At 44.1% G+C, this 25,347-nt stretch overlaps 1 protein-coding gene across 10 annotated transcripts in view; it reads right to left on the reverse strand.

Annotated features, from left to right (window-relative positions):
- Usp48 (ubiquitin specific peptidase 48) overlaps positions 1 to 25,347 on the reverse strand; it is a 95,274-nt gene that overhangs the window by 55,899 nt on the left and 14,028 nt on the right. For all 10 annotated transcript variants that reach the window (XR_001872567.2, XM_008838631.3, XM_029566194.1 and 7 more), the window contains exons 2-6: positions 11,901 to 12,021; positions 7,750 to 7,906; positions 3,236 to 3,363; positions 2,610 to 2,734; positions 2,013 to 2,121 (exon numbers count right to left, since the gene is read on the reverse strand). Coding sequence is in view for 9 of the 10 variants with exons in the window: in XM_008838631.3 (XP_008836853.1) it covers positions 2,013 to 2,121; positions 2,610 to 2,734; positions 3,236 to 3,363; positions 7,750 to 7,906; positions 11,901 to 12,021 (640 nt within the window). In the remaining variant the exon portion in view is untranslated. The remainder of the gene's footprint in view (positions 1 to 2,012; positions 2,122 to 2,609; positions 2,735 to 3,235; positions 3,364 to 7,749; positions 7,907 to 11,900; positions 12,022 to 25,347) is intronic.

Below are 25,347 nucleotides of genomic sequence, written 5' to 3' on the forward strand. Positions count from 1 at the left end.
ATATTTTATTATTTTTATTTTATCATTATTTATTTTATTTTTATGTGTATGAGTGTTATGCCTGCATGTAGGTAAGTGCACCCGTGTCATACAATGCCTGCGGAGGACAGAAGAGGCTGTCGGATCACCTGGAAATGGAGTTGCAGACAGTTGTTAGCTGCCATATGGGTGCTGGGATTCGAACCTGGGTCTTCTACAAGAACAGTCAGTGTTCTTAACTGCTAAGCCATCTCTCCAGCCCCCCCAAAAGTATTTATTTTTATTTTATGTATGTGTTTTGTCTACATGTAGTTAAGTGCAAATGTGTGCAATGTCCACTGAGGCCAGAAGAGGGTGTCATATCCCCAGGAACTGGAGTTATGGATGGTTGTTAGCTATCATGTGGGTGCTGGGAATTGAACCCAGGTCCTCTGCAAGCACAGCCAGTGCCCTTAAACCCCTGAACTATCTCCCCAGCCCCCCTTTTAAAAAAATATTTTATTTATTATTTTTATTTTACATGTATGCATGTATTGCTGGCATGGAGGTAAGTACACCCATGTCATCCAATGCCTACAGAGGACAGAAGAGGCTGTCGGATCCCCTGGAACTGGAGTTACAGAGAGTTATTAGCTGCCATGTGGGTACTGGGATTGAACCTCAGTCTCTGTAAGAAGGGCCAGTGTTCTTAACTGCTGAGCCATCTCTCTACCCCCCCCCCTTTGTTGTTTCTTTAAGACAAAGTCTTAATGCAGCATAGGCTGGTCTCAAACTCTAAGTAGCTGAAGCTGGCTTTGAACTCCTGATTCTCTTTCCTCAAACTCAGCATTCATTCTGCCCCCTCAGTTCCTCTCACATCTTAGCAATGACAACATTCTTTCAACTGATGAGGTTACAAACCTTAAAAATCCTTGACTTTCCTTACATTCAGTATACCAATTTGGTTGACTAACTCTACTTTGAAAATATAAAAGCCAGCCATCAAATGCTATTCTTCCTTCTTCAGTTAACCCGTGGTCCTGGCAACCTGCACCCTGCCTATCCAAACTCTACTCATCTTTAGCCTCTTCCAGACAGTGCCCACAGCTGTCCTGTTAAAACACTGCAGTCTCCTGTGATTACAGCCCTGATGGCCCTTCAATCTCACTCAAAGTGAAAGCCACACTCCCAACTCAGCCTCTCTGCTGTGGCCCATCACTACCCAGGGATGTTCTCTGTCACTCTTGCTTTGTTCACACACTATGTCACACAAATGCCTTCCTGTTCAAACCACAGACACACTCCCCATCTCAGGCTCTTCTCTCAGTGTTCCAGCCGTGCTTCTCCCTGTTTTCCCGTATGGCTCACACTTCCGCTGTGGTGATTTCATTTCAAACTGAAGCCAAGCCCAGGCTGACTGACCGCCCCCACAACTCCCAGCCCCACCAAGCCCTGACTTACCCACAACTCCTAGCCCCACCCTGCACTAGTCTTCTCTATAGCACATACTGTAGCTGACAGGCCATATACTTTACTCATTTCCTCAATGACCCTGCCTGGTATGGGTACTACTGCACTGTAAGCTCCATGAGGCTGATTTTTGCCTGTTTTGGTCAATAGTGTCAGCCCAGCATCTGATAAAGTACTTAATACAACAAAGTAAACACTCAAGAAGTGTTCAGCAGAATAAATTCAATAGATAACTAATTATTTCAGGTATGCTAATGCATGTCTTCCAGGTCTGAGAACACACAAAAACATGTTAAGAGAGGAAGCTGTGTGTAATAAACTCATCTCTCACACTATACATCTGTTCACATTTGATAACAAAGGTTTCCTCTTAGTAGTTTCCACTCAAGCCCTATGTCATGTCATATGACTTGACACATGAGTTAGTGTCCAATAGCCAAAACTATAGTTTCTTTGGACCTTTACAAACCATGCATCTCCTACAGGGAAAACCTCTACTAACACTGCACCCACTAGTCAAAATGCCACTCAGAACAGCAGGGAAATCAGTGCTCAGAAGCAGCAGGCACCCGAAGCCTGCGTACCTTCAGGAATTCCGAGATGCAGTCTGTTAACTGCTTGTGGCCTTGGATGTTTAACTCCAGTTCATAGAACTTCGATAACAGCTTAGACTCTCGGCCACACTGATTGCAGCTACAATAAAAATGCAATAAACTAAAATCAGAGTGAGAAAAGCAATCAAGTATCAGTTGCACACATCCCAGACAGATGGCAGAGTGTTTATAGCCTTAAATATGCTCTGTCACAAAAATTTTTTATACTACATAAACTGCAGGTTAAACAAAAGCACAAAATGACTGGAGAAGTCACCTACTTAACGACTAGGAAATTTCAAAGGGGAACTGGGCATTACTTAGTTTTCTAGTCAGTTCCAACCTCACTCTTTCAACCTACACTATAAAGCCATCAAGAAAGAGCTCAGTGAGACAGTTCCAACACCTGGATGTACTCAACTGCAATTAACAGGGTGGCTGTTTACATGTTCCCATGGAAATGGATTGCTATAAATATTTCAGGTCCCATGATAACCCACCATAGCAATAACCTGGAACTGAACTGAAAATCATCAACACAAGCAGCTGTCTTACATTAAACTATCCCACGGAAGGCTAAAGACTTACACAGTCACATAAGCGTATTCCCCACAGAACTGCTGCTGCACAATGTTCCTCACATCTGGATTTTTTTGTTTCGACAAAGTATCTTCCAACAGAGACATGAAGAGCTTTGAAAATTCTTGGGCATCCTACAAGTTTGGATTAATGAAAAGAAAAATTGTATTGTCCTTGTCACCGACCTTACCACAAGCACTAAAAAATTTCCCAGAAACTACCTGTGCTTTCTACTTGGCTCAAGGACTACAGAGCTACAGGAAGTTTATGCCTATGAATGAATTTTAAGAAATATAGTCCATCTTGCCGGGAGTGGTGGCGCACGCCTTTAATCCCAGCACTGGCAGGCAGAGGCAGGCGGATCTCTTTGAGTTTGAGGCTAACCTGGTCTACGTAAGAGTTCCAGGTCAGTTAGAGCTACAGGGAGACCCTGTCTCAAAAAGACCAAATTAAAAAAATAATAAATAAAAAAGTTCATCTCAAACAAACAGTCACGCATAACATGGAGCATCCTGGGGAGTAAGGTGCTAATGAAGTAGATTAAAATTTTGGAAGCACCCTGTCTTGTCTTCCCTTATATTCTCAGGAGCACTTGTGCACCTGAAGATGAGAGAGGAAGATGAAGCTGTTCTTACCTGTTGCTGCCCAGTGTCCAAGCCCAAGGCTTTAACAAAACCCGAGGGATCGATGTATCGTCTATTACTGTTTTGCAATAAAGCAAACAAGTACTGCAGATGTTCACAGATTGTCTGAGGCTCGTAATCTATTGAAAGAAAAGTACAAGTTTGTTTTTAAAAAAGTTGTGACTTTCTTCTTTTAATATTTTATTATTATTTTATGTGTACACTGCCTGCATTTTTTAAAGATTCTTGTACTGAGCTTTTATAACTTTGCATGCTTTTGTATGGTTTTGTTCTTTTTGAGACAAGGTCTCCCTGTAGCCCCAGATGGCCTGGAACTCACTATGTAGACCAGGCTGGCCTCGAACTCAGAGATACACCAGCCTCTGCCTCCCACGTGCTGGGATCAAAGGTGTGGACCACCACACCTGGCTTGCCTGCATTAAGGTGTCATGCAATGTGCACTGAGATCAGAAGAGGGCTCCAGATCCCCTGGAACTGGAGTTCTGGACAGTTGCTAGCTGCCATGTGGGTGCTGAGAATCAAACTTGGGCCTTCTTCAAGAGCAGCAAGTGCTCTTAAGCTGAGCCATCTCTCCAGCCCCTTTTTGTTTTCTTTTACATTCCTATGTCTCAGGGGCTGGAGAAATGGCTCAGAGGATAAGTGCATAGGCTTGTCAGGCATGGTGGCACACACCTTTAATTCCAGCACTTGGGAGACAAAGGCAGGTGGATCTCTGTGAGATTGAGGCCAGCCTCAACATGTAGCAAACTCCAGGCCAGTGGTGCACCACCATGCCCAGCTTTGTTTGTTTGTTTGTGTGTTTGTGTGTGTATGTATGTATGTATGTATGTATGTATTTATGAGTGTTTTGCCTGCATGTATATAAGTGCACCTCAGTGGCCAGAAGAGGCCATCCAATTCCCTGGAACTTGAGTTACAAAAAGGTTGTGGAATGTGAGTTACAAAAGGCTGATAGCCCAGGGCATGGTGGTACATGCCTCTAGTCCCAGCATTCGGGAGGCATAAGCAGGGGGATCCCTCTGAGTTCCAGGCCAGCCTGGTCTACATAGTGAGTTCCAGGCCAGCTGGAGCTTCAGGAAAACCCTGTGTCAAAAAGACCGCCGCCCCCCCAAAGGTTGTCAGCCTCCATGCTGGAAACCTGGATCCTCTGCAAAAGCAGCTAGTGCGCTTAATTACCTTAATTACCGAGCCACCTCTCCAGCCATATTTTAAGTTTTAAAGAGTAGAGAGGATATGCTAATAGGAAGACAGGAAGCCTGGATCAAGGGGACACAAAGACATATGGAATCTTCTATGCCATTTTAAAAAATACAGATATAGGGAGGCAGAGGCAGGTAGATCTCTGCGAGTTCGAGGCCAACCTGGTCTCCATAGCGAATCCAGGCCAGGTAGGGCTATAGGGAGACCCTGTCTCAAAAAGACCAAAAAAACAAAAAAAATTCCGGTTATAGCCAGGTGTGGTGGCACATGACTTTAGTCCTAGCACTTGTGAGGCAGAGGCAGGCTGATGTCTGGGAGTTCAAGGCCACCTTTATCTACATAGTGAGTTCCAGGCCGGCTGGGGCTACAGGGAGACTCTGTCTCAAAAAGGCTTAAAAAAAAACATATATATATATATATATATGAGAGAGATATAACTTTTTTTCAGATTTTATCTTAATGTATTATGAGTGTTTTGCTTGTACATAAGTACATCATGTGCATGCCTGGGACACGTAGAGGGCAGAAGGCAGCATCAGATTCCCTGCAACTACGTTTTCAGAAGACTGCAAACTACCATGTGGGTACTGGGAACTGATCCTAGGTCTTCTACAAGAACGGCCACTGCTCTTACCCACTGAGCATCTCTCCAGCTCCAAGATCTTAAAGGCTATGCAAGTACATCTGCATTTACTCCAACTCCTTTACAACTTGGAATGCTCTATGCAGGTTAGTATCTCTAATTTGAAAACCTGACTGAAATCCTTGCATTTTGGAGTTTCAGATTAGAGATGGTCAATCAGTTAAGTCTACGTAAATACTCCAAAATTCCAGTTTACACATGGCTCAGTAGGTAAAGGTGCTTGCCACCAAGCCTGAGTTCCAATCACTGAGAACCACATGGTGGAAAGCGGAAGTTGTCACCTTTACCTGACGTCCAAAGGCATTCTCTCTGGCGTGTGCATGCTCACGAACACAAATGTAATTAAAATTTGGGCAGTGGGGGACACGCGCTAAAATCTGAAACACATTTGGGTAGGGAACAGCAGCACATGCCTGTAATACTAGCACATCAGAGGCGGAGGAAGGAGGAAATGTCACTAGGTTGAGGACAGTCTGACAACAGAGCAAGACGCTGTCTCAAAGAGAGCTTCCCACCCCCCCCAAAAAGAACCATAAAAGAGGAATGGAGGGAATGTTGTCGAGGTGGCTCAGCAGGTAAAGGTACCTGCTCCCAAGCCTGACAAGCCAAGCTCTAGTTTGATCTCCTGAATCTACATGGTGGAAGGTGAAAACCACCTCCATAAACTGCCCTCCGATTTTCACATGTTCACTGTGGCATGTACACCCACACATACACATACAAATAAACACAACTTTAAAAAGCACATGTAGCCCTAAGCATTTCAAATAAAGACCATTCACTTTACCTTCAATAAAATCTTAGGTAACTCAAACTCTGCTTGCTCTCTACGAGCATCTGTGCACTGTGTGGGGACACAGACCACAGAGACCATGTGGAGGCTGGTCAATTTTCACCCTGCACCTTGTCTTGAGGCAGCGTCTCTTACAGTTTCTGCTACTGAACTGTGTATCACAGGATAGCTTGCCTGCCAACTTCCAGGAGATTCCTGTCTCTACATCCTGTTTCACCACTGGCATGCTAGGATCTCAGGTGTAGGCTACTGCATACTGTACCATTAACTCTAGAATCAGGGGACACAGCTCTGTGGCAGAGAACTAGTCTAGCAAGCTTGAGTCTATAGGCTTAATCTACAATACCAACCCCCCACAAAGGTACTCTTGTCAGAAAATATGACAATAGCATTAGTGGCACTGGGCAAGGTGGCACACAGGAGGTAGAGGCAGGCAGATCACTGTGAGTTCCAGGCCAGCCTGGTCTATTAGTGAGACCCTTTCTCAAAAAAACATACACTGTAGTGTTTCACATCTACAATATTAGCACTCAGGAGACTGAGGCAAGAGAATTGCTAGTAGTCTGAGGACAGTCTAGGCTACATAGTTCCAGACCAGACTACAGAATAAGATAATGTCTTTAAAAAAAAAAGGCTGGTCAGGCATGGTGGCACACACCTTTAGTCCCAGCACTCAGGAGGCAGAGGCAGGTGGATCCCTGAGTTCAAGGCCAGCCTGTCTACATAGCAAGTTCTAGGCCAGCTGGAGCTACAGGGAGACCCTGTCTCAAAAAGATATAATTAAAATAAAATTAAATAAGGTTGGGCATGGTGGTGCATACCTTTAGCCCAAGCACTTGGGAAGTAGAGGCAGGCAGATCTCTGTGAGATTGGGGCCAGCCTGGACTCCATATAGAGCTCCAGTCCAGTCAAAGCTACACAGGAAGACCTTGTCTCAAAAATAAATAGTCTGGCGGGGAATGGTAGCTCTTGCCTTTAATCTCAGCATTCAAGAAGCAAAGGTAGGCTGATCTCTGTGAGATCTAGGCCAGCCTGGTCTACATAGTGAGTTCCAGGTCAGCTGGGCCTGCAGGAGACCCTGTCTCAAAAAGACAAAATATAAAGAAAAATGATCCATTTCAAAGTACTTTTGCAGACACTATCACTTTAAATAATTAATATACTACTAATCTATATGTAAATAATCAAATATAGGAATAAAGCTTTGAGAAAACAAATTATCAATTTTAAACTTTTTTGTAGACAAGGTCCCACCAGGATGCCCTGGATGGACTGGAATTTGCAATGTAGATCACACTCGCCTCAAACTCCACCTGCCTCTACCTCCTGAGTACTGGGATTAAAGGCATGGACTATGACACCTAGAAAAAAAACCAAATTTTTTATTGGGGGAGGGGGTGTTCGTTTGTTTATTTACTGGCAGGGGTCTCATGCATTGATGGCCTCAAACTGTTCAGGTAGCTGGAAGCTGACCTGGGAGTTTCACTAGGAAAAAACTCTAAAAAAGACTGAGGGGGCCAGGCGTGTAGCGCACACCTTTAGCCCAGCACTTGGGAGGCAGAGGTAGGCGTATCTCTGTGAGTTAAAGGCCAGCCTGGTGTACATAATGATTTCTAGGCCAGCTGGGGCTTCACAGAGACCCTGTCTGAAAAAAGACCCCCCCCCAAAAAAAAAGATTTGTGGTATGTGTCTCTGTGTCTATGAAATATTTGAATCCTGAGTATGTTTATAAACCCTAGACCACACTTAGCATAGAATAAGCACCTCTGCTTTCTCCTCTGTGGTGTGTTCTAAGTAATACAGCTGGCAATACACTCAGAAGGACCCCGTCCCAGAACAGCCTCCCCCTCAACACACACACACACTGACCTTTTTCTCTGTGGACCCCATCTCCCACTGGGCAGTCTCCACAGGTGCTGGGGCACAGGTACAGTGCCCGCCGAAGCTCCAAATTGAGAAACCACACCTGGAGGAATGTGTTGACGTAACAAGTGGCTCCCAGGTTAGTCAGGCCTACAAACGAGTTCTAAACGAAGAGTTACAGTCATAAAATTAACTTTCTGTTAAACTCAGGATTTATAGAGAATTATTTTTAAATTTATAGGTTAAAGGGGTTTTTTTTTTTGGTCTTTTTGAGACAGGGTCTCCCTGTAGACCTAGCTGACCTGGAACTCACTATGTAGACCAGGCTGGCCTTGAACTCACAGAAATCCGCCTGCCTCTGCCTCCCAAGTGCTGGGATTAAAGGCGTGCGCCACCACATCCCGCTAGGTTAAGGTTTTTTAAAGATTAAGTCTTCCTTTCTTATATATGTATATGAGTGTTCTGCCTACATGTAAGTTCACCAATGTTATGCAATATCTACAGAGGCCAAAATTAGGGACTCAGATCCCCTGAAACTAGTTATCGACAGATAGCCGTGAGTCACTGTGTGGGTGCTGGGAACCAAAACTGGGTCCTCTGTAAGAGCAGCCAGTACTCTTAACAGCTGAGCCATGTCTTCAGCCCCAATTTTTATTTATTAATTATGTGTCTATGTATGGTTCTGCGCAGAGCCTGCAGAGTCCAGGAAAGGATGTCAGATCCTGTGGAGCAAGTTACAGGTGGTTGTGAGCCACACGATGTGAGTGCTGGGAACTGAATCAGGGTTCTCTGATTCAGAAGGAGTAAAGTACTCTTAACCAGTGTGTGCCTCTCCAGACCCCTTCTTTCTCTGGGCCCACCCCCACCCCCAAAGACAGGTCAAACTTCTTTTTTTTTGGTCTTTTTGAGACAGGGTCTCCCTGTAGCTCCAGCTGACTTGGAACTCACTGTGTAGACCAGGCTGGCCTCAAACTCACAAAGATCCGCCTGCCTCTGCCTCCCAAGTGCTGGGATTAAAGGCGTGTACCACCACGCCCTGGCTAGGTCAAACATTTTTAAGACTGTCCCAAATGGCTTGACATAGCCACCTTAAGCATTTCTTAGCTGGGATAGAATAGAATTTTCTTTGAAGCCCTGAGTTGACCACAGAGTAAAAAAGACTGACATCTCCAGCCTTAACTTAAATCTAAAATTAGAACAGATGATTCTAGAAAAGAACAGTTTGGAGCATGTGCACACAGCCTTCTGATGTGCTGCATTCCTAACAGCCAGCACTTAGTGGAGCAACAAAGTAAAAAAATCCAGAACAGACTCTTTGGAGGTAGAGGAAAGAAGTTCCAGATTCGACCTTAAAGCAATTACTCCTTTAAGAAAATATCAGGGGCTGGAGAGATGGCTCAGCGGTTAAGAACACTGCCTGCTCTTGCAGAGGGCCCCGGGTTCTATTCCCAGCACCCACACGGCGGCTACGAACCATCCGTAACTCCAGTTCCAGGGGAATCCGAAGCCCTCTTCTGACCTCCACGGCACTGCACAACACGGGTGCACTCACATACATGCAGGCAATACGCTCATACACATCAAATAATAAATAAAATATAAAAAGAAAAATATCAGTAAACAACATGGTTGACTGGTGCACAGTGGGTTTAAGAAGTATTAATGTGTGGGGTTTTTTTTGTTGTTGTTGTTTTGTCTTTTTGAAGCAAGGTCTCCCTGTGGCCCTAGCTGTCCTGGAACTCACTATGTAGACCAGGCTGGCCTTGAACTCACAAAGATCTGCCTGCCTCTGCCTTCCAAGTGCTTAGATTAAAGGCGTGTGCCACCATACCCAGCTAATGTGTTTTTTTTTAAAAAGTAAAACTTTCTGGGCTGGAGAGAGAGCTCAGCAGCTAAGAGCACTGACTGCTCTGGCAGAAGACCTGGGTTTGATTCCCAGCACCCACATGGCGGCTATGAACCATCCTTAACTCCAGTTCCAGGGGAATCTGAAGCTCTCTTCTGACCTCTGCAGCATTGCATGACACGTGTGCACTCACATACATGCAGGCAATACTCTCATTCAGATAAAATAAAAATTTTTTAAAAATATTTTAAAGTAAAACTCATTATGTATATTCATGTAATAATAATAATACTTAAGACAAAAGCATCAGAAAGCATATTCATGGGAATTTGTCACTTAGATTATCATCTGCCTTGAAGACATTTTAAGTTCAAAATAAAAAAGCAACATAGGGGGCTGGAGAGATGGCTCAGTGTTTAAGAACACTGGTTGTTCTTGCAGAAGACCCAGGTTCGAATCCCAGCACCTACATGGCAACAAACAACTGTCAGTAACTCCAGTCCCAGGGGATCCGACAGCCTCTTCTGCCCTCCAAGGGCACTGCGTGACACAGGTGCACTTACCTACATGCAGGCAATACACACATACGTACAAAATAAAAATAATAAATAAAATTTTTAAAAAGCAACATTTAGGACTATTGGTTAAGGACTTACTGGACTACATAATTATCTGTTTCAAAGCACAATGTTAGGACTGGAGCAACGCCTTAGTGGCTAAGAGCACTGGCTGCTCTTGGAGAGAATCTGGGATCAATTCTCAACACCCACATCGCTATCCATAACTCCAGTTCCAGGGGATCTGACGCCCTCTTCTGACCTCAGTGGGCACTGCATGACATGGGTGCACTTATATACATGCAGACAATACATTCATATACATATGAAATAAAACAGCCAGGCGTATAGTTCCAGCACTTGGGAGGCAGAGGCAGGTAGATCTCTGTGAGTTTAAGGCCAGCTGGTCTACATGGTGAGTTCCAGCTGAAACAGGGGAGACCCTGTTTCAAAAAGACCAAAATAAGCCAGGCGTGGTGGTGCACCCCTGTAGTCCCAACACTTGGGAGGCAGAGGCAGGCCTCTGCCTTTGTGAGTTCAAGGCCAGCCTGGTCTACATAGTGAGTTCCAGGACAGCTGGGGCTACAGGGAGACCCTGCTTCAAAAAGACCAAAAAGAAAAAAAAAAAAAAGACAAAAATAAATAATTAATATAAAATGTACAATGTTGGGGACTGGGGATGTAGCTCAGCACGAGAGCTGTCCTAGCATGTGCAAGGCCCTGGTTTGATCCTCAGCACAACACAAAATAGAAGTTTTATACAATTACAATGTGGCTAGTAGTATGACCTTACTAGACTCATTTTTTTTTTTAAAAAAAGGAGGGGCTGGAGAGAAATGGCTCAGTGTTCAGAGCACTGATTGTTCTTGCAGAAGGCCAGGGTTTGATTCCCAGTACCCACGTGGTGGCTAACAGCCATCTATAACGCCAATTCCAGGGGATATGATGCCCTCTTTTAGCCTCTGCTGGCATTGCAATACATGGGTACACTTACATACATACATACATGTAGGCAATACATTCATGTACATCAGTTTTGGTTTTTGTTTTTTTTTAATATTTTATTATTTTTATTTTATGTGTACAAGTGTATTGCCTGCATGTATGTGAGTGCACCCGTGTTGTGCAGTGCCGGAGGTCAGAACAGGGCTTTGGATTCCCCTCAAACTGGAGTTAAGGATGGTTTGTAGCCACCATGTGGGTGCTGGGAATTGAACCTGGGTCCTCTATAAGAGCAGTCAGTGCTCTTAACCGCTGAGTCATCTCTCCAGCCCCGCACATCAGTTTTTAAAAAAATTTTTAAAAAGCTGGGCATGGTGGCACACGCCTTTAATCCCAGCACTCGGAGGCAGAGGCAGGCAGATCTCTGTGAGTTCAAGGCTGGCCTGGTGTACATAGTGAGTTCCAGGACAGCTGGGGCTACAGCGAGACCTTCTCTCAAAAAAGACCGAAAACAAGCAAACAAACAAACAAACAAACAAACAAAAAAAACAGTGTTAACTACAACTCTTCAAATTTACCTGGCCATGTCCTAAGTTCTCTGAAGCCTCCATAGGTCACCTTCAGTCAGCAATGGTTTATAGTGATTACTTGCTTTCTTGCTTTTGCTGGGGGAGAGTTCTGGGGACAGACTCCACAGCCTCTCTCCACCCCTGAGGCACAGTCCCACCATAATAGGTTTCTAATCATAGGTGGTGAACAAAAAAATAAACAATGAATACTACCCAGCAATCACTCAGAAAATAATGGCTTACCTTTTTCCTCCTCTCACAGTTGGGATCATCAATGTTATGAAAACTATTTTCATCTATTTCTCCTAACCATATGTGCTCACCAATCCCAACCAAGCAATTCGGATTTCCTTTGCAATTCCGTCTGTTAGGGGGGAAAAAAAAAGAAAATTATAATTTTAAAATGTGCCAAGGAAGGGAAGAAGGGGAAGGGGAAGGGGAAGGGGAAGGAGAGGGGAAGAGGAAGGGATGCTGGTGCTAACAGTTGGTGGTGGTTTTGTCAGAAGACAGATTCTCAATATGTAGCCCTGGCTGGCCTGAACTCACAGAAACCTGCCTGCCTCCACTCAATTTGAGTGTTCTTAAATGAGGTAAGAACAGTGAGATATGTAGTGTGGCAGGCCGATATGTAAAGTGTAGCAGGCTGGGGACAAGGCTCAGAGGTGGACAGAGCTTGCACAGCTTCCAGAAGACATTAGCTTCAACTCCCAACACCATAAAATAACACAAAACAATCTACAAGATTAGCAGAAACAGCAGCACAACAATCAGCTTGAAGCTGTGAACACAAGTGTGCATACAGTGCCAGTGGGAAACAGACCAGTAGAGCCTTACTTAGGGAAAGCTGCACTCTAAAAACTACCTAGGGCTACTTGACAAAAAAACAATTACATTAGCAGGCATGGTGGTACATGCTTTAATCTCAGTTCTCAGAAGACAGAGAAGCAGTAGATCTCTATGAATTCCAGGTCAGCAGGGGCTATTTTAAATAATGAGACCTTGTCTCAGGGAGGAAAAAAAAAATTGCATTAAGTTATTACATTACTTATTCACAAAATATTGAAAATAATCCAAATATTCGCCAGGTGTGGTAACACATGTCTGTAGTCCCAGCACTTGGGAGGCAGAGGCAGGCGGATCTCTGTGAGTTCAAGGCCAGCCTGGTCTACATAGTGAGTTCCAGATCAGCTGAGGCTACAGGGAGACCCTGCTTCAAAAAGACAAAAAAAAAAAAAAAAAAAAAAAGCAAAACTTTGGGTCTAAAGAGACCAGTACTGGCTGTTCTTATAGAGGTCTCAAGATTCAGTTTCCAGCCTCGTAACCATCTGTAACTCCAGTTTCAGGGAATCTGATGTCCTCTTTTGACCTCCAAAACTTTTATTTATTTTTTAGAATTTATTTATGGGGCTGGAGAGGTGGCTCAGCATTTAAGAGCACTGGCTATTCTTTCAGAGGACCTAGGTTCTATTACCAGCACCCACATGGCAGCTAACAACTGTCCAAAAGTCCAGTTGTGGGGGAATCCCATGCCTTTTTCTGACCCCCTTGGACACTGCAGGACACGGATGCACTTAACACACATGCAGGCAATACACTCACACACTTAAAAATAAATAATAGGCCAGAGAAGGGCGTCAAATGCCCTGAAACTGGAGCTATGCAGTTGTTAGTCATCATGTGGATACTGAAAACCAAACCCAGGTCCTCTGGAAGAAAAATCAGTGGTCTTATCCACTGAGCCGTATCTCCAGTCCATATATCTTTAAAAAAAATAAAAATAAAAATCTACGAGCCAGGTAGGGTGGCACACGCCTTTAATCCCCACACTTGGGAGGCAGAGGCAGGCGGATCTCTTTTGAGTGTAAGGTCAGCCTGGTCTACATAGTGACCAGGCTGCTGGGGCTACAAGGAGACCCCTGCCTCAAAAAGATACCCCCCCAAATCTATAGACTATTTTTGTGTTAAATTGGGGAAATCAGAAAATGAACATGAAGTTGCTCATTTGTGTAAAAGGAAGCACAAAACATAGCTGATGTGGTAGAGCACACCTTTAATCTCAGCAGGTGGATGGATCTTTAAATTCAAAACCATCCAGGTCTAGAGAGTGAGACCCTGTTTCAAAACAAAAAAAAACTAAGACACACAACAGATAAGCCAGAGTATAATGCAACTGGTCACCTACAGAACATAAATCCAAATATGGTTTTATATATATTTAAAAAAAAAAAGTGTGGGGGCTGGAGAGATGGCTCAGCAGTTAGTAACACTGAATGTTCTTGCAGAAGACCTGGGTTCAGATCCCAGCACCCACATGGCAGCTAACAACTGTCCGTAACTCCAGTTCTAGGGGATCCGACACCCTCTTCTGACCTCCTCGGGCATTGCACGACATGTGTGCACTTCCATACATGCAGGCAATACATACATATACATAAAAATAATAATTTTTTTTTGTCTTTTTGAGACAGGGTCTCCCTGTAGCCCCAGCTGTCCCGGAACTCACTATGTAGACCAGGCTGGCCTTGAACTCACAGAGATCCATCTGCCTCTGCCTCCCGAGTGCTGGGATTAAAGGCATCTGCCACCATGTCCGGCTAGTAAAATATTTTTAAAAACTGTGAAGCTTTTCAGAATATGCATGTTCCTATGTTGCTGAGTTGGGGGCTGTGTTTCTTACCACATAGAAACACAAATCAACAAGAACCCGATCAACCAAGAAAGTGAAACACATTTCAATTGGGTAAAATATCCACACTTGGGGGCTGGAATAAACCCAAGAAACTTTTACAGTCATTAATCAGGAACCTCATTAAGTTGTGTCCCCAAGATAAAGAACAACAACCACGCTCATTAACAAATCTGAAACAAACAAAGATTCTGATTTCTAAATATTCACCCCCAAGGCTCCTTAGAGGAATTATAAGATGCCATGCCCCTAAAGGACAGATATACTCAAAAAATGACAGGACATAGGGCTGGAAAGATGACTCAGCAGTTAACACTGGTTGTTCTTGCAGAAGACCCAGGTTCGAATCCCAGCACCCACATGGAAGCTAACAACTGTCTGTGACTCCAGTTCCAGGCGATCCAATAGCCTTTTCTGTCCTCAGGCATTGCACGACACAGGTGCACTTACCTACATGCAGGCAATACACTCATACACATAAAAATAATAAAATATTTAAAAAATAAAAATTTTTAAAATGACAGGACATGTTAAATGGACACAGAATCCCATGTGGGGGAAGGGTAAGTTATCAAAACTGGGGCACATGGCTACTACCTACACTGGAGAGCTAAAGTCCAAAGGACTGCCAAGATTGGAGGTCAGCCTAGGCTACAAAGCAAGACACTATCTGGAGAAAAAGGAAATGAGGGAGAGGGGGCACATAGGAGCTCATGATTATAATTCTAGCACTGAAGAGCCAAAGGCAGACGGAAGCTAGAAGTCAGCCTGGTCTACATAGTGAGCTCAAGTTCAGCCAGAGCCATACAGTGAGGCCCTGCCTCAATGACAAGAGAGTCTATGATTTCCTAGTGAGACAGAGGGACAGATGGCGAAAAATCTCTTCCTTAAGGCCAGCTATTGACACTTTGAAGCATCAACTGACAGAATTAGCGAATTTACATTTGCCGTATTTCAGAATAAAATAATTGGGCAAACTAAAGAAGAAATAATGCTCCATCTTTAAATATCTCAGCACAAGTATGTTAACTACAGAGTAAAAAGGAATTCTCAGAGATACTGAAACACACTTTAAGCAACAATCCCGGTTAATACAGCAAACTCCCTGCCAGCACATACCCACCTCATCCACATAACCTAATTCTCATGGCAAGTCCAATCAGAGAAATGTTCCACAAAGTGTCCTCTACTTCTCTAAAAGTCAATGTCATGAAACACAAATACTCGGTGGCTATTCCGGATTAAAGAAGAACTGTGAACAACTGTGAACTTGGATTCTCCTTTGCCATCAAGGACTTTATTAGGACACTACATGTATATTTATGAAGGTTACCCACTAAAGCCTTTTTTTTTGGTCTTTTTGAGACAGGGTCTCCCTGTAGCCCCAGCTGTCCTGGAACTATGTAGACCAGGCTGGTTTTGAACTCACAGATATCTGCCTGCCTCTGCCTCCCAAATGCTGCGACTAAAGGCATGCAATACCATGTCCGGCTATCCACTAAAGCTTTACTGACAGCAGAAGACTGAAAACATGGAGCGAGCAAGATGGCTCAAAAACTTCCAAGCCTGACAACCTGCAATGTAGACCAGGCTGGTCTGGATCTTGTGGTGATCTTCCTACCTCTGCCTCCTGAGTACTGAGATATTTGTATGCATAGAACTGTATGGGTAAGGGCACACAGGAACCACAGCATAAGTGTAGAGGTTAGAGAAGATTTTTCTGGAGTCACTCTATCATGTGAAGTCTATAAAAATCAAACTCAGGTCCCCAGGCTTCAAGACAAGTACCTATACCTGCTGAGACAGCTCAGTGGTCCTGTTCTCTCATATTTTATACTATGGAATGTACAATCTATTCACAAAGTAAGTAACTTCAAAGGTTCTATTTAAATGTACTGTCTTCCTGGCTTCAAAAAGAAGAGAATGAAAGCTGGGTATGGTACCTTTAATTCCAGCACTTGGGAGGCAGAGGCAAGGGGATCTCAGTGAGTTCCAGGCAGCTGGGGATACCCTATCCCAAAAAGAGAAAAAAAAAAAAAAAAAAAAAAAAAAACTGAAAATAAATTTGATCAATTTAAGAGCAGTCTTACCAGCTTTATAGCAAAGTCAGTTTAGGAAAATACTAACTAAAGAAATAATATGTAACTTAGACATAAACAGAAAACAAAATTATGGCCAGAGGCAGTGACTACAAGGCCTTAGGGAGACAGAAGCGCTTATCAATAATACTCAAGTGAAAATAAGTAGACACTTGTTAATTCTTTCAAATCTGCTTTTCAAAAGTGAAAATATCAAGTCTTGTTTGCTCCCTATCTCCTCTTCCACGGGGAGGTGGTGAGACTTGTTACATGATTTGGTTAGGCCAGACAGTCCTGAAGGCCAGACACAGGTGTTACTTTTTCAGAAAGCAGTTCTGGTGGCAGTGTTGGCTCTCTCAGTTTTTGCTGTTCCTGACAGTGAAATTATACAATGAACAAAAGGTAAACCAGACTCTCTTGTTGGACTCCATCCTCCACCACACCCTGCACAAATCATACCTAGTCTAAAGCTGGCTTCAAAGAGACACACATATAGTCCATGCCCTAAAATCACAGAAAGACTTTTTAAAAAGCTAAAGGGAGAGGCTGGGGGACAAACTTGTGTTATTTGGCCCTACAATTCTGACATTTTAAAATTTTATAGCCGGGCATGGTGGCACACACCTTTAATCCCAGCACTTGTAAGGCAGAGGCAGGTGAATTTCTTGAGAATTTCAGACCAGCTGGGGCTACACAGACACCTCCTCTCAAAAGAAAACAAAAAATAATTTGATTTAGTTATTTTTGAGACCGCACCTCATGTAACCCAGACTGGCCTGAGAATTCCTTCAATAGCTGGATTCCTGATCCTCCTGCTTCCACCTCAAGTGCTGGGATTACAGGCACTTGTGTACCACACCTGCCTTTAATTTCTTAAATTAACTGCTACCACTAAATTAATTCTCCAAACAGCAAGACTTCGATCTACCCTATAGCGTTAAAAGAGCTTTCCAAATGGTGACTATCTCTTGTCCACAGGTATTTGTGTTTGCTGTTAGAAGAATAAATGAAGACATTTCTAATTCTAAGTAATTACTTCCAGGTCAACCTAGGAGGCGGTGCACAGTGCCAAGAATGAGGGGCAGAGTCAGATGTAGAAAACTTCTCCCATTCACTCACAGGTATCAGGTGGCCCTCATTCTAATTTATTTATTTTTTATTTGTTTATCTGTCTGGTTGGTTGGTTCTTTTTGAATCAGGGTCTCACTCCAGGATGACCCGGAACTCACTATGTAAACCAGACTGGCCTCGAACTCTCAGAGATCCGCTTGCCTCTGCCTCCCAAGTGCTGGGATCAAAGGTGTGTACCACCATGCCTGGCTTCATTCTATTTTATGACCATTCAGTGAAGCAACAGGTGTGCAGGATTTTCTTTTATTTGTACCAAAAACATTTCTACTTTTTGTTTCCATTGAAGTACACCAGCAGCTAGAGAACAGGCTGTAGCCTGGTGGCAGAAGCCTCATCCTCACCTTCAAGTCCCTGTGTCCCCAGCTCTTGTCAGAAAAACTGCTCCCTAAGGATGCAGCTCCAACCATCACCAAAGCCAAGAAAGAACCTAACAGGAGATGCCCAATGGGAACAGAGGGGTACGAAGTAAAGGCAAGTCTTGCTTCACAGGGAACACTCCCGGGCAATGGCTTGGGAGGTTGGGCTGTCCCTAGCAAAGAGGCAATGAAACAAGACAAGAAATATGTGGCTGGGTGTATTGTTCTAAGACTATACAACAGAAACAGAGTGGGAGGAGGTGGCAGGGGAACCGGGTCCAAAAAGTTAAGGATGACAATGACAGGTTATGCAGACATTTGCTGGGATTTCAGGCCCGCAACACCTATGCAGCTCTACTGATGGGCTAAAGCTAATAAGCAAGACCAGTCAATCTTCCTAAAGGAAAATCGAGTTCTTAAAAAAAAAAAAAAAAAAAAAAAAAAAGGCGCGGGGGCGGGGGTGCAACTGGAGAGATGGCTCAGTGAGCGATGGCTGCTCTTGCAGAGGATCCGGGTGGGTGCAGGTCCCAGCACCCACATGGCAGCCACTTATGACCTCTGAGGGCACTGCACTCATGGGTGCACCTACATACATTCAGGCAAAAGACACATAAAATAAAAATAAACTAAGGGCCAGGCGCTCAGGAGGCAGAGGCAGGCGGATCTCTGAGTTCGAAGCCAGCCTGGTCTACCTAGTGAGCTCCAGGAAACCTGGGGCTACAGGGAGACCCAGTCTCAAAAAAAGGGGAAAAAAAATTTTTAATTAAAAAAAATAAAAAATGTAAAACAGAAACAATTTGGTAGCAATGGGAATGTCAGAAAGCTGAAGTCAAAGCCAGGTGTGGTGGCGCACACCTGTAGTCCCAGCACTCGGAGGCAGAGACAGGCAGATCTCTGTGAGTTCAAGGCCAGCCTGGTCTACATAGTGAGTTCTAGGACAGCTGGGGCTACAGGGAGACCTGTCTCAAAAAGACCAAAACAGAAAAAGACGAAAAAAAAAAAACCAGCTGAAGTCAAGCACACTAAGGAGATGAAATCAACCCAACTTGACACTTTAAGAGGGGCAAGAAGCAGAAGGAAGAAGGCAGGGGCTCCAAACACCAAGGAGACAAATACTACTCTGCCTCACCACAAGTCCAAAGAGATGGGGCCAAGCAGCCATGCTCTAAAACCTCTGAAACCCTGAGCCAAAATAAACTCTTCCTCTTTTCAGGTTCATTTCCTTGGGGTTTTGTCAAAGCAAAGGAAAGTTGACTAACAGAATAGGCTACTCATCAAAACACAGAAATGGTCATTTCTTCTACAAATCCTCTACATTTTCTTCAATAAGCAACTGGTAGGTACTTTTATATTAAATACTTTATTAAAAGCTCGAAGTCCACGCTGTCCTTCCACTGGTGACACTGAAGGACTAAGGGCCTCTGGGATCACTGCTCTGCCGAGGCTGTTGGGCTTCTGAAGCTTTTGTGGCTGGCTGCCCTTCTGCTTTGCTCTTGGCTTTTGTGTTACCTTGAGGCTATTTTGTGCCATCGCTGTCCTTCCCTTCCCACTGCGAGGCGCTTCGGCCACTGGTGACGAGCTGGTCTGATCTGGTCCCCCATCCGTCGGGAGAGTGTTTTGCCTTCAGTTGCATGTCATGCACATCACCCCCACCCCCTTCCTTGCAAGATGTGTTGCTGGCTGTGGTGGGGGATTTTTTGGCGTGGCTGTGCTCCTCCAGTCTGCTTTGTGCTCATGGAGTCCTGGATCTCCTGGGCCCTCCCTTGACTTTTGAGCCTCCCGAGTGTCTTTTTTAGCCAGTGTGGTGGCCCATGCCTGTAGTCCCAGCACTCGGGAGGCAGAGACAGGCAGACCTCTGTGAGTTCAAGGCCAGCCTGGTCTACATAGTGAGTTCCAGGCCAGTTGGGGCTACAGGGAGACCCTGTCTCAAAAACACCAAAAAAAAAAAAAAAAAACAAAAAACAAAAACAAAAACTCAAAGTTCTTTTAAAGAGTGACAATTTACAGAGCTATTGCTTTCTGACATATTCAACAGCCACATGTGCATGTTACAAATCTTGGAAGAAATCTGAATGCTGTTGACAGCTCCTGCATTCACCCCATTCACTCTATCCAGAACAGTACAGCTGCACCATACTTTGCATTAAACCCAAACAAATTTAAAAGAAGTGAGATGATACCAGGTAGGGTTCTGATGGGGATAGCTCAGTGGTAGACACTTGCCTAACATGAGTGAGGTTCTTGGTTCACTCCCCTGTGCCACAAAGAACATAGCAGACCAGAGAAGGAAGATCAGTAAACAAAGAAAACAGGAACATTCTCAAATACTTAGAAATTAGACAATATTCTTCAAAATAGCTCACAGTCAAAGAAGAAATCGTAAGGTGGACAACCCACTCTAATAAAATACCTCAGACTACAGAATTTATAGCAGTTACTTTGTAGGATCTGTGAAACTGATCACTCTATGGAAAATATCACCTCAGCATTAAAGAGGCCAAGCTAGAGTCTTAGAAGAAAGGAAGGAAAAAAGAAGAAAATGCTCAGCTAGACAACTCAGTTAATCTTTGGGACCTTCTTACCCCTACATGGCCAGAAGATGTCAAATCCCGTGGAACTGGAATTAGAGATGGTTAATACCCCATGTGGGTGCTGGGAATTGGACCCCAATCTTCTGGAAGCAGCCAGAACTCTTAAACACTGAGCCATCTCTCCAGTCCTCATTGTTTTTTTATTTTATTTTATTTTTATTTTATGTGTATGTGTATACTGTCTACATGTAGGTTAAATGTACCTATGTCATGCAATGTCCGCAGAGGTCAGAAGAGGCTGTCAGATCCCCTGGGACCAGAGTTAGCTGCCATGTGGGTGCTGGGATTCAAACCCGTGTCTTCTGCAAGAACAACCAGTGTTCTTAACCACTGAGCCATCTCTCCAGCCCCCTCATTGTTTTTTAAATTAAAAAAATTTAAAAATTGGGGCTGGAGAGATGGCTCAGCAGTTAAGAGGACTGACTGCTCTTGCAGAAGACCTGGGATCAATTCCCAGCACCCACATGGAGGCTACAAAACCGTCCTTAACTCTAGTTCCAGAGGAATCCGAAGCCCTCTTCTAACCTCTGTGGCAATGCATGACACGGGTGCACTTACTTACATGTAGGCAATACACTCATACACATAAAATAAAAATAAAAAAAATATTTTTTTAAAAATTTAAAAAATTTTCAGGCCAGGCATGGTGACACATGCCTTTAATCCTAGCACTCTGGAAGGCAGAGGCAGGCAGCTCTCTGTGAGATTGAGGTCAGCCTGCTCTATATAGTGAGTTCCATGTCATCTGTGGCTACAGAGAGACTCTGTCTCAAAAAGACTAAAAAAGGAACTGATATTTAGGTTAGATATGAAAATCAAAAGCTAGGTATGGTGGATATATGCCTGTAATCAATCCCAGCACTTGGAAGGCTGAAGGGATTGCTGAGAGTTCAAGACCACCAGGGATGTTTGGAAGAGAAGGAACATAAAATCAAGCCTATGTCCATGGGGAAGGACACACACAAACCTAAAAACAAAATTGTTTTCTTTTTTGAGTCAGGATCTCTAGCTCAGGTTGGCCAGGACTTCTATGCAGCCCAGACTGGCCTGAACTCCTGTTTCTCTAGTTTCAGCCTCCCAAGAGCTGGGAGAATGGGAGTGCAGCCGCCAGGCCCAGTTCAAACAGAACTCTGCAATCTTCATTTCACTTTCCGACTTATAAAGCAAAGGGGACCAAGTCAGGTAACTATTAAAATTTGTGTGTCATTTGTTTTAAATTCAATCCCCTTGGAATCTCCTATTTATGAAACATGTGGCAGGATGATTATTCAGCTTTTTAAATTAATTTTCATTTTGTACTTCTGTGTGGATGTGTTGGGCGTGCATGTCACAGTGCAGGTGTGGCGGTCAGAGGACACTTTGCAGGAGCCAGTTTCTTCCTCTCACCATGTGGGTCCCTGAGATAGAAGTCAGGTTGTCAGCTTGACAGAGGACATCTCTCCCACTCCTCATTCAGCTTTTTAAACTCATTTAGTAGGAGCAATAGATCATGATAACAGTTATGAAAATGGTACTGGGTAAGAGCCCTGTGCCAGTGAAGATTCATCTGAGTTGTTTTCAGGCAGAGTGCTACCAGTAGGTTTCAATTTGCTACTGACAGATATGCTGGCAGCATCCTGCCTTCTAGACAGGTTACAATGCACCTGAGTAAAAGTCAGCAATGATTACATAAACCATATCCTATTACCTTAACAAAGCAACACACCTTACAGGCTCACACATTCTGTCAAACAGAGATGCCCAAGTAAGAAGGCTAGACCTGGGGGAACCTAGATAATGACAAGGTCTCAGTCATTGGAGCAAATAAGTTCAGAGTATAACTTCAGACAAACAAGTATATGGTAACAGTAGGCACTAGACACTGCTGCAGAAACCTCTCCAGGGGGACGAAGTGTTGCCAGCTGGGAGTCTCCAAGGACAGGCAGAAATGGAATAACTGTGGGAAGGGAAGTCAGCATTCCAGGCAGAGGACAGTAGGAAGACAAGCCTAGGACCCTAGTCATGTGAGGGAAGTCTTCCAGCTGCAGCTCAGTACAGCTGGGGGTTTGGGTAGAAGGTGGGAAAGCCAAAGAAGCCAATGGAGAAGTCGGAGGCCACATCAGGTAAGGGAAGACCTCAAATGAGATGATGGATCTTACCCACCTAATAACAAGCAGTCACTGAAAGGCTTTATGCTGAGAAAGAATCTGATTTGTATCTTTAGAAAGGTCCTCTAACTGTGCTTCTCAATCAAGATGGTTTCCCAGAATCAGCTGAAGTTTCCATCTTGTAAAAGTTTTGCTTGTGAGCTGGGCATTGTGGCGCCTGCCTTTAGTCCTAGCACTTGGGAGGCAGAGGCAGGGGATCTCTGGGAGTTGAGGCCAGCCTGGTCTACATATAGAGTTCCAGGCCAGCTGGGGGGCTACAAGGAGACCCTGTCTCAAAAAGACCAAAAAACACACATGCACACACACATAAGTCATGGCTTCGTTCTTTTTTTTTTTTTTTTTGGTCTTTTTGAGACAGGGTCTCCTTGTACCCCCAGCTGTCCTAGAACTCACTATGTAGACCAGGCTGGCCTCAACCTGCCTCTGCCTCCCAAGTGCTGGGATTAAAGGCATGAGCCCGGCTAAAACAATCAAGTTTTACGAAGTGGATTCATTTAAAATCTTTTGGGGGAGGGCTAGAGAGATGGCTCAGCAGTTAATAGCAGTTAACTGCTATTAAGCAGTTAATAGCTCTTGCAGAGGACCCAGGTTCAATTCCTAACACCTACATTGAGGCTAACAACTGTTTGTAACTCCAGTTCCAGGGGATCTGACACCTTCTTCTGACCTCCATGGGCAATCCACAACATGGGTACAATTACATACTTGCACTCATACAAAACAATATGAATAATAAAACATTTTTCTTTTTTTCTTTTAATATTTTTATTTATTTTTATGTGTATGGGTGTATTGCCTGCATGTATGTGAGTGCACCTGTGACGTGCAGTGCCTGGAGATCAGAAGAGAGCTTTGGATTCCCCTGGAACTGGAGTTAAGGACAGTTTGTAGCTGCTATGTGGGTGCTGGGAATCGAACCCCGGTCCTCTGCAAGAGCAGTCAATGCTCTTAACCACTGAGCCATCTCTCCAGCCCCCAGAAAACATTTTTCAAATCTTTTTTTGGCCCCACGGTATGGCTTAGTAGAACACTTGTCTAGCATGTGCTAAGCTCTGGGTTCAATCCCCAGCACCACCACTAAAAAAAAAAGAACATCTTTTTTGGTTTTTTTGAGACAGGGGTAGCACTAGCTGACCTAGAACTCACTATGAAGACCAGGTTGGCCTTGAACTCCCAGGGAGCCGCCTGCCTCTGCCTCCCAAGTGCTGGGACTAAAGGTGTGCGCCACCACGCCAGCTGGGGCTATAGAGAGACCTTGTCTCAAAAAGACCAAAAAATAAATAAAAAGAAAAATTCCTCATGGCATATGGACTACTAAAACATCCTTTAAAAGACCTGGAACAAATAACTAAGCTCATGTGTTAAAGTGTTATACAGGGACCTCCTCCAGGTCCTGAATAGACTTTTCTAGTACCATCAGGTTTCAAACTGAGAAGAAAAACTAAGCTACTTACTTGGGAGCAAAAAAAAAAGGGGGGGGGGAATAGAACATGAAAACAAGAAGCTGTATTACAGCTGATTACATGAATGAAGCCCTGTGTTCATTCAAATAATAACCAACCCAAGGTCTGGAGAGACAGCTGCTCTTATAGAGGACCCAGTTTCAGTCCCCAGAACCCACATGACAGCTGACAACCATCTGTAACTCCAATTCCAGAAGATCTGAAGTCCTCTTCTGACCTTGGAGAGCACTGCATGTATGTGGTACACTTACATATATGCAGGTAAAACACTCATACATATAAATTAAAAATATATCAACCAGCTGGGTATGGTGGCACATACCTTTAATCCAGCACTCTGGGAGGCAGAGGCTGGTGGCTCTCTAGGAGACTGAGGCCAGCTTGTTTTACATAAGTAGCTCCAGGCCAAGGGGAGCTACAGGAAGACTGTGTGTGTTTCAATATACCAATAAATAAATACTTTTTTTTTTTTTTTTGGTTTTTTTGAGACAGGGTCTCCCTGTAGCTCCAGCTGACCTGGACATCACTATGTAGACCAGGCTGGCCTTGAACTCACAGAGATCTGCCTGCCTCTGCCTCCCAAGTGCTGGGATTAAAGGCATGTGCCACCACACCCAGCTATGTGATGCTTTTTTAAACAGCAAGGGATGAGCATGTTGCACTTTCATAGATCATTTTCCACAACAATCAAAAGAGATGTTTCTGTTAAGACAAGGTGCATGCCTTTAATCCCAGCACTCGGGAGGCAGAGGCAAGGTGGAGCTCTGTGAGTTCCAGGCCAGCCTGGTCTACATAGCCAGGTCTAGGCCAGCTGGAGGTACAGGGAAACCCTGTCTTTAAAAAAAAAAAAGAGACAAGGTCTCACTATGAGGCCCTTACTGGCCTGGAACTCCCTAAGTAGAGCTGGGTGACTTTGAACTTATAGCAGTTTTCCCTCTGATTCTTGAATCCTGGGCTTAACACATGTGTGCAGTTTATGTGGCTCCTACATGCTAGGCAAGCACTCTACCAACTGAGTCACATCCCCAGCCCAACTTTTTATTTTAAAGAATGTGCTTTTTGCCTTAAAAAAATTTTTTTTAATTAAACATTAAATTTTAAAAATGCAGAGTCTTGGGGCTAGAGAGCTAGCTCAGGGGTTAAGAGCACTGACTGCTCTTGCAGAGGACCCAGGTTCGATTCCCAGCACCCACGTGGTGGCTAACAACCATCTGTAACTCCAGTTCCAGGGAAATCCA

This window comes from Nannospalax galili, unplaced genomic scaffold (genome assembly GCF_000622305.1).
Source record: "Nannospalax galili isolate Female #2095 unplaced genomic scaffold, S.galili_v1.0 scaffold2019, whole genome shotgun sequence".
NCBI lineage: Eukaryota > Metazoa > Chordata > Mammalia > Rodentia > Spalacidae > Nannospalax > Nannospalax galili.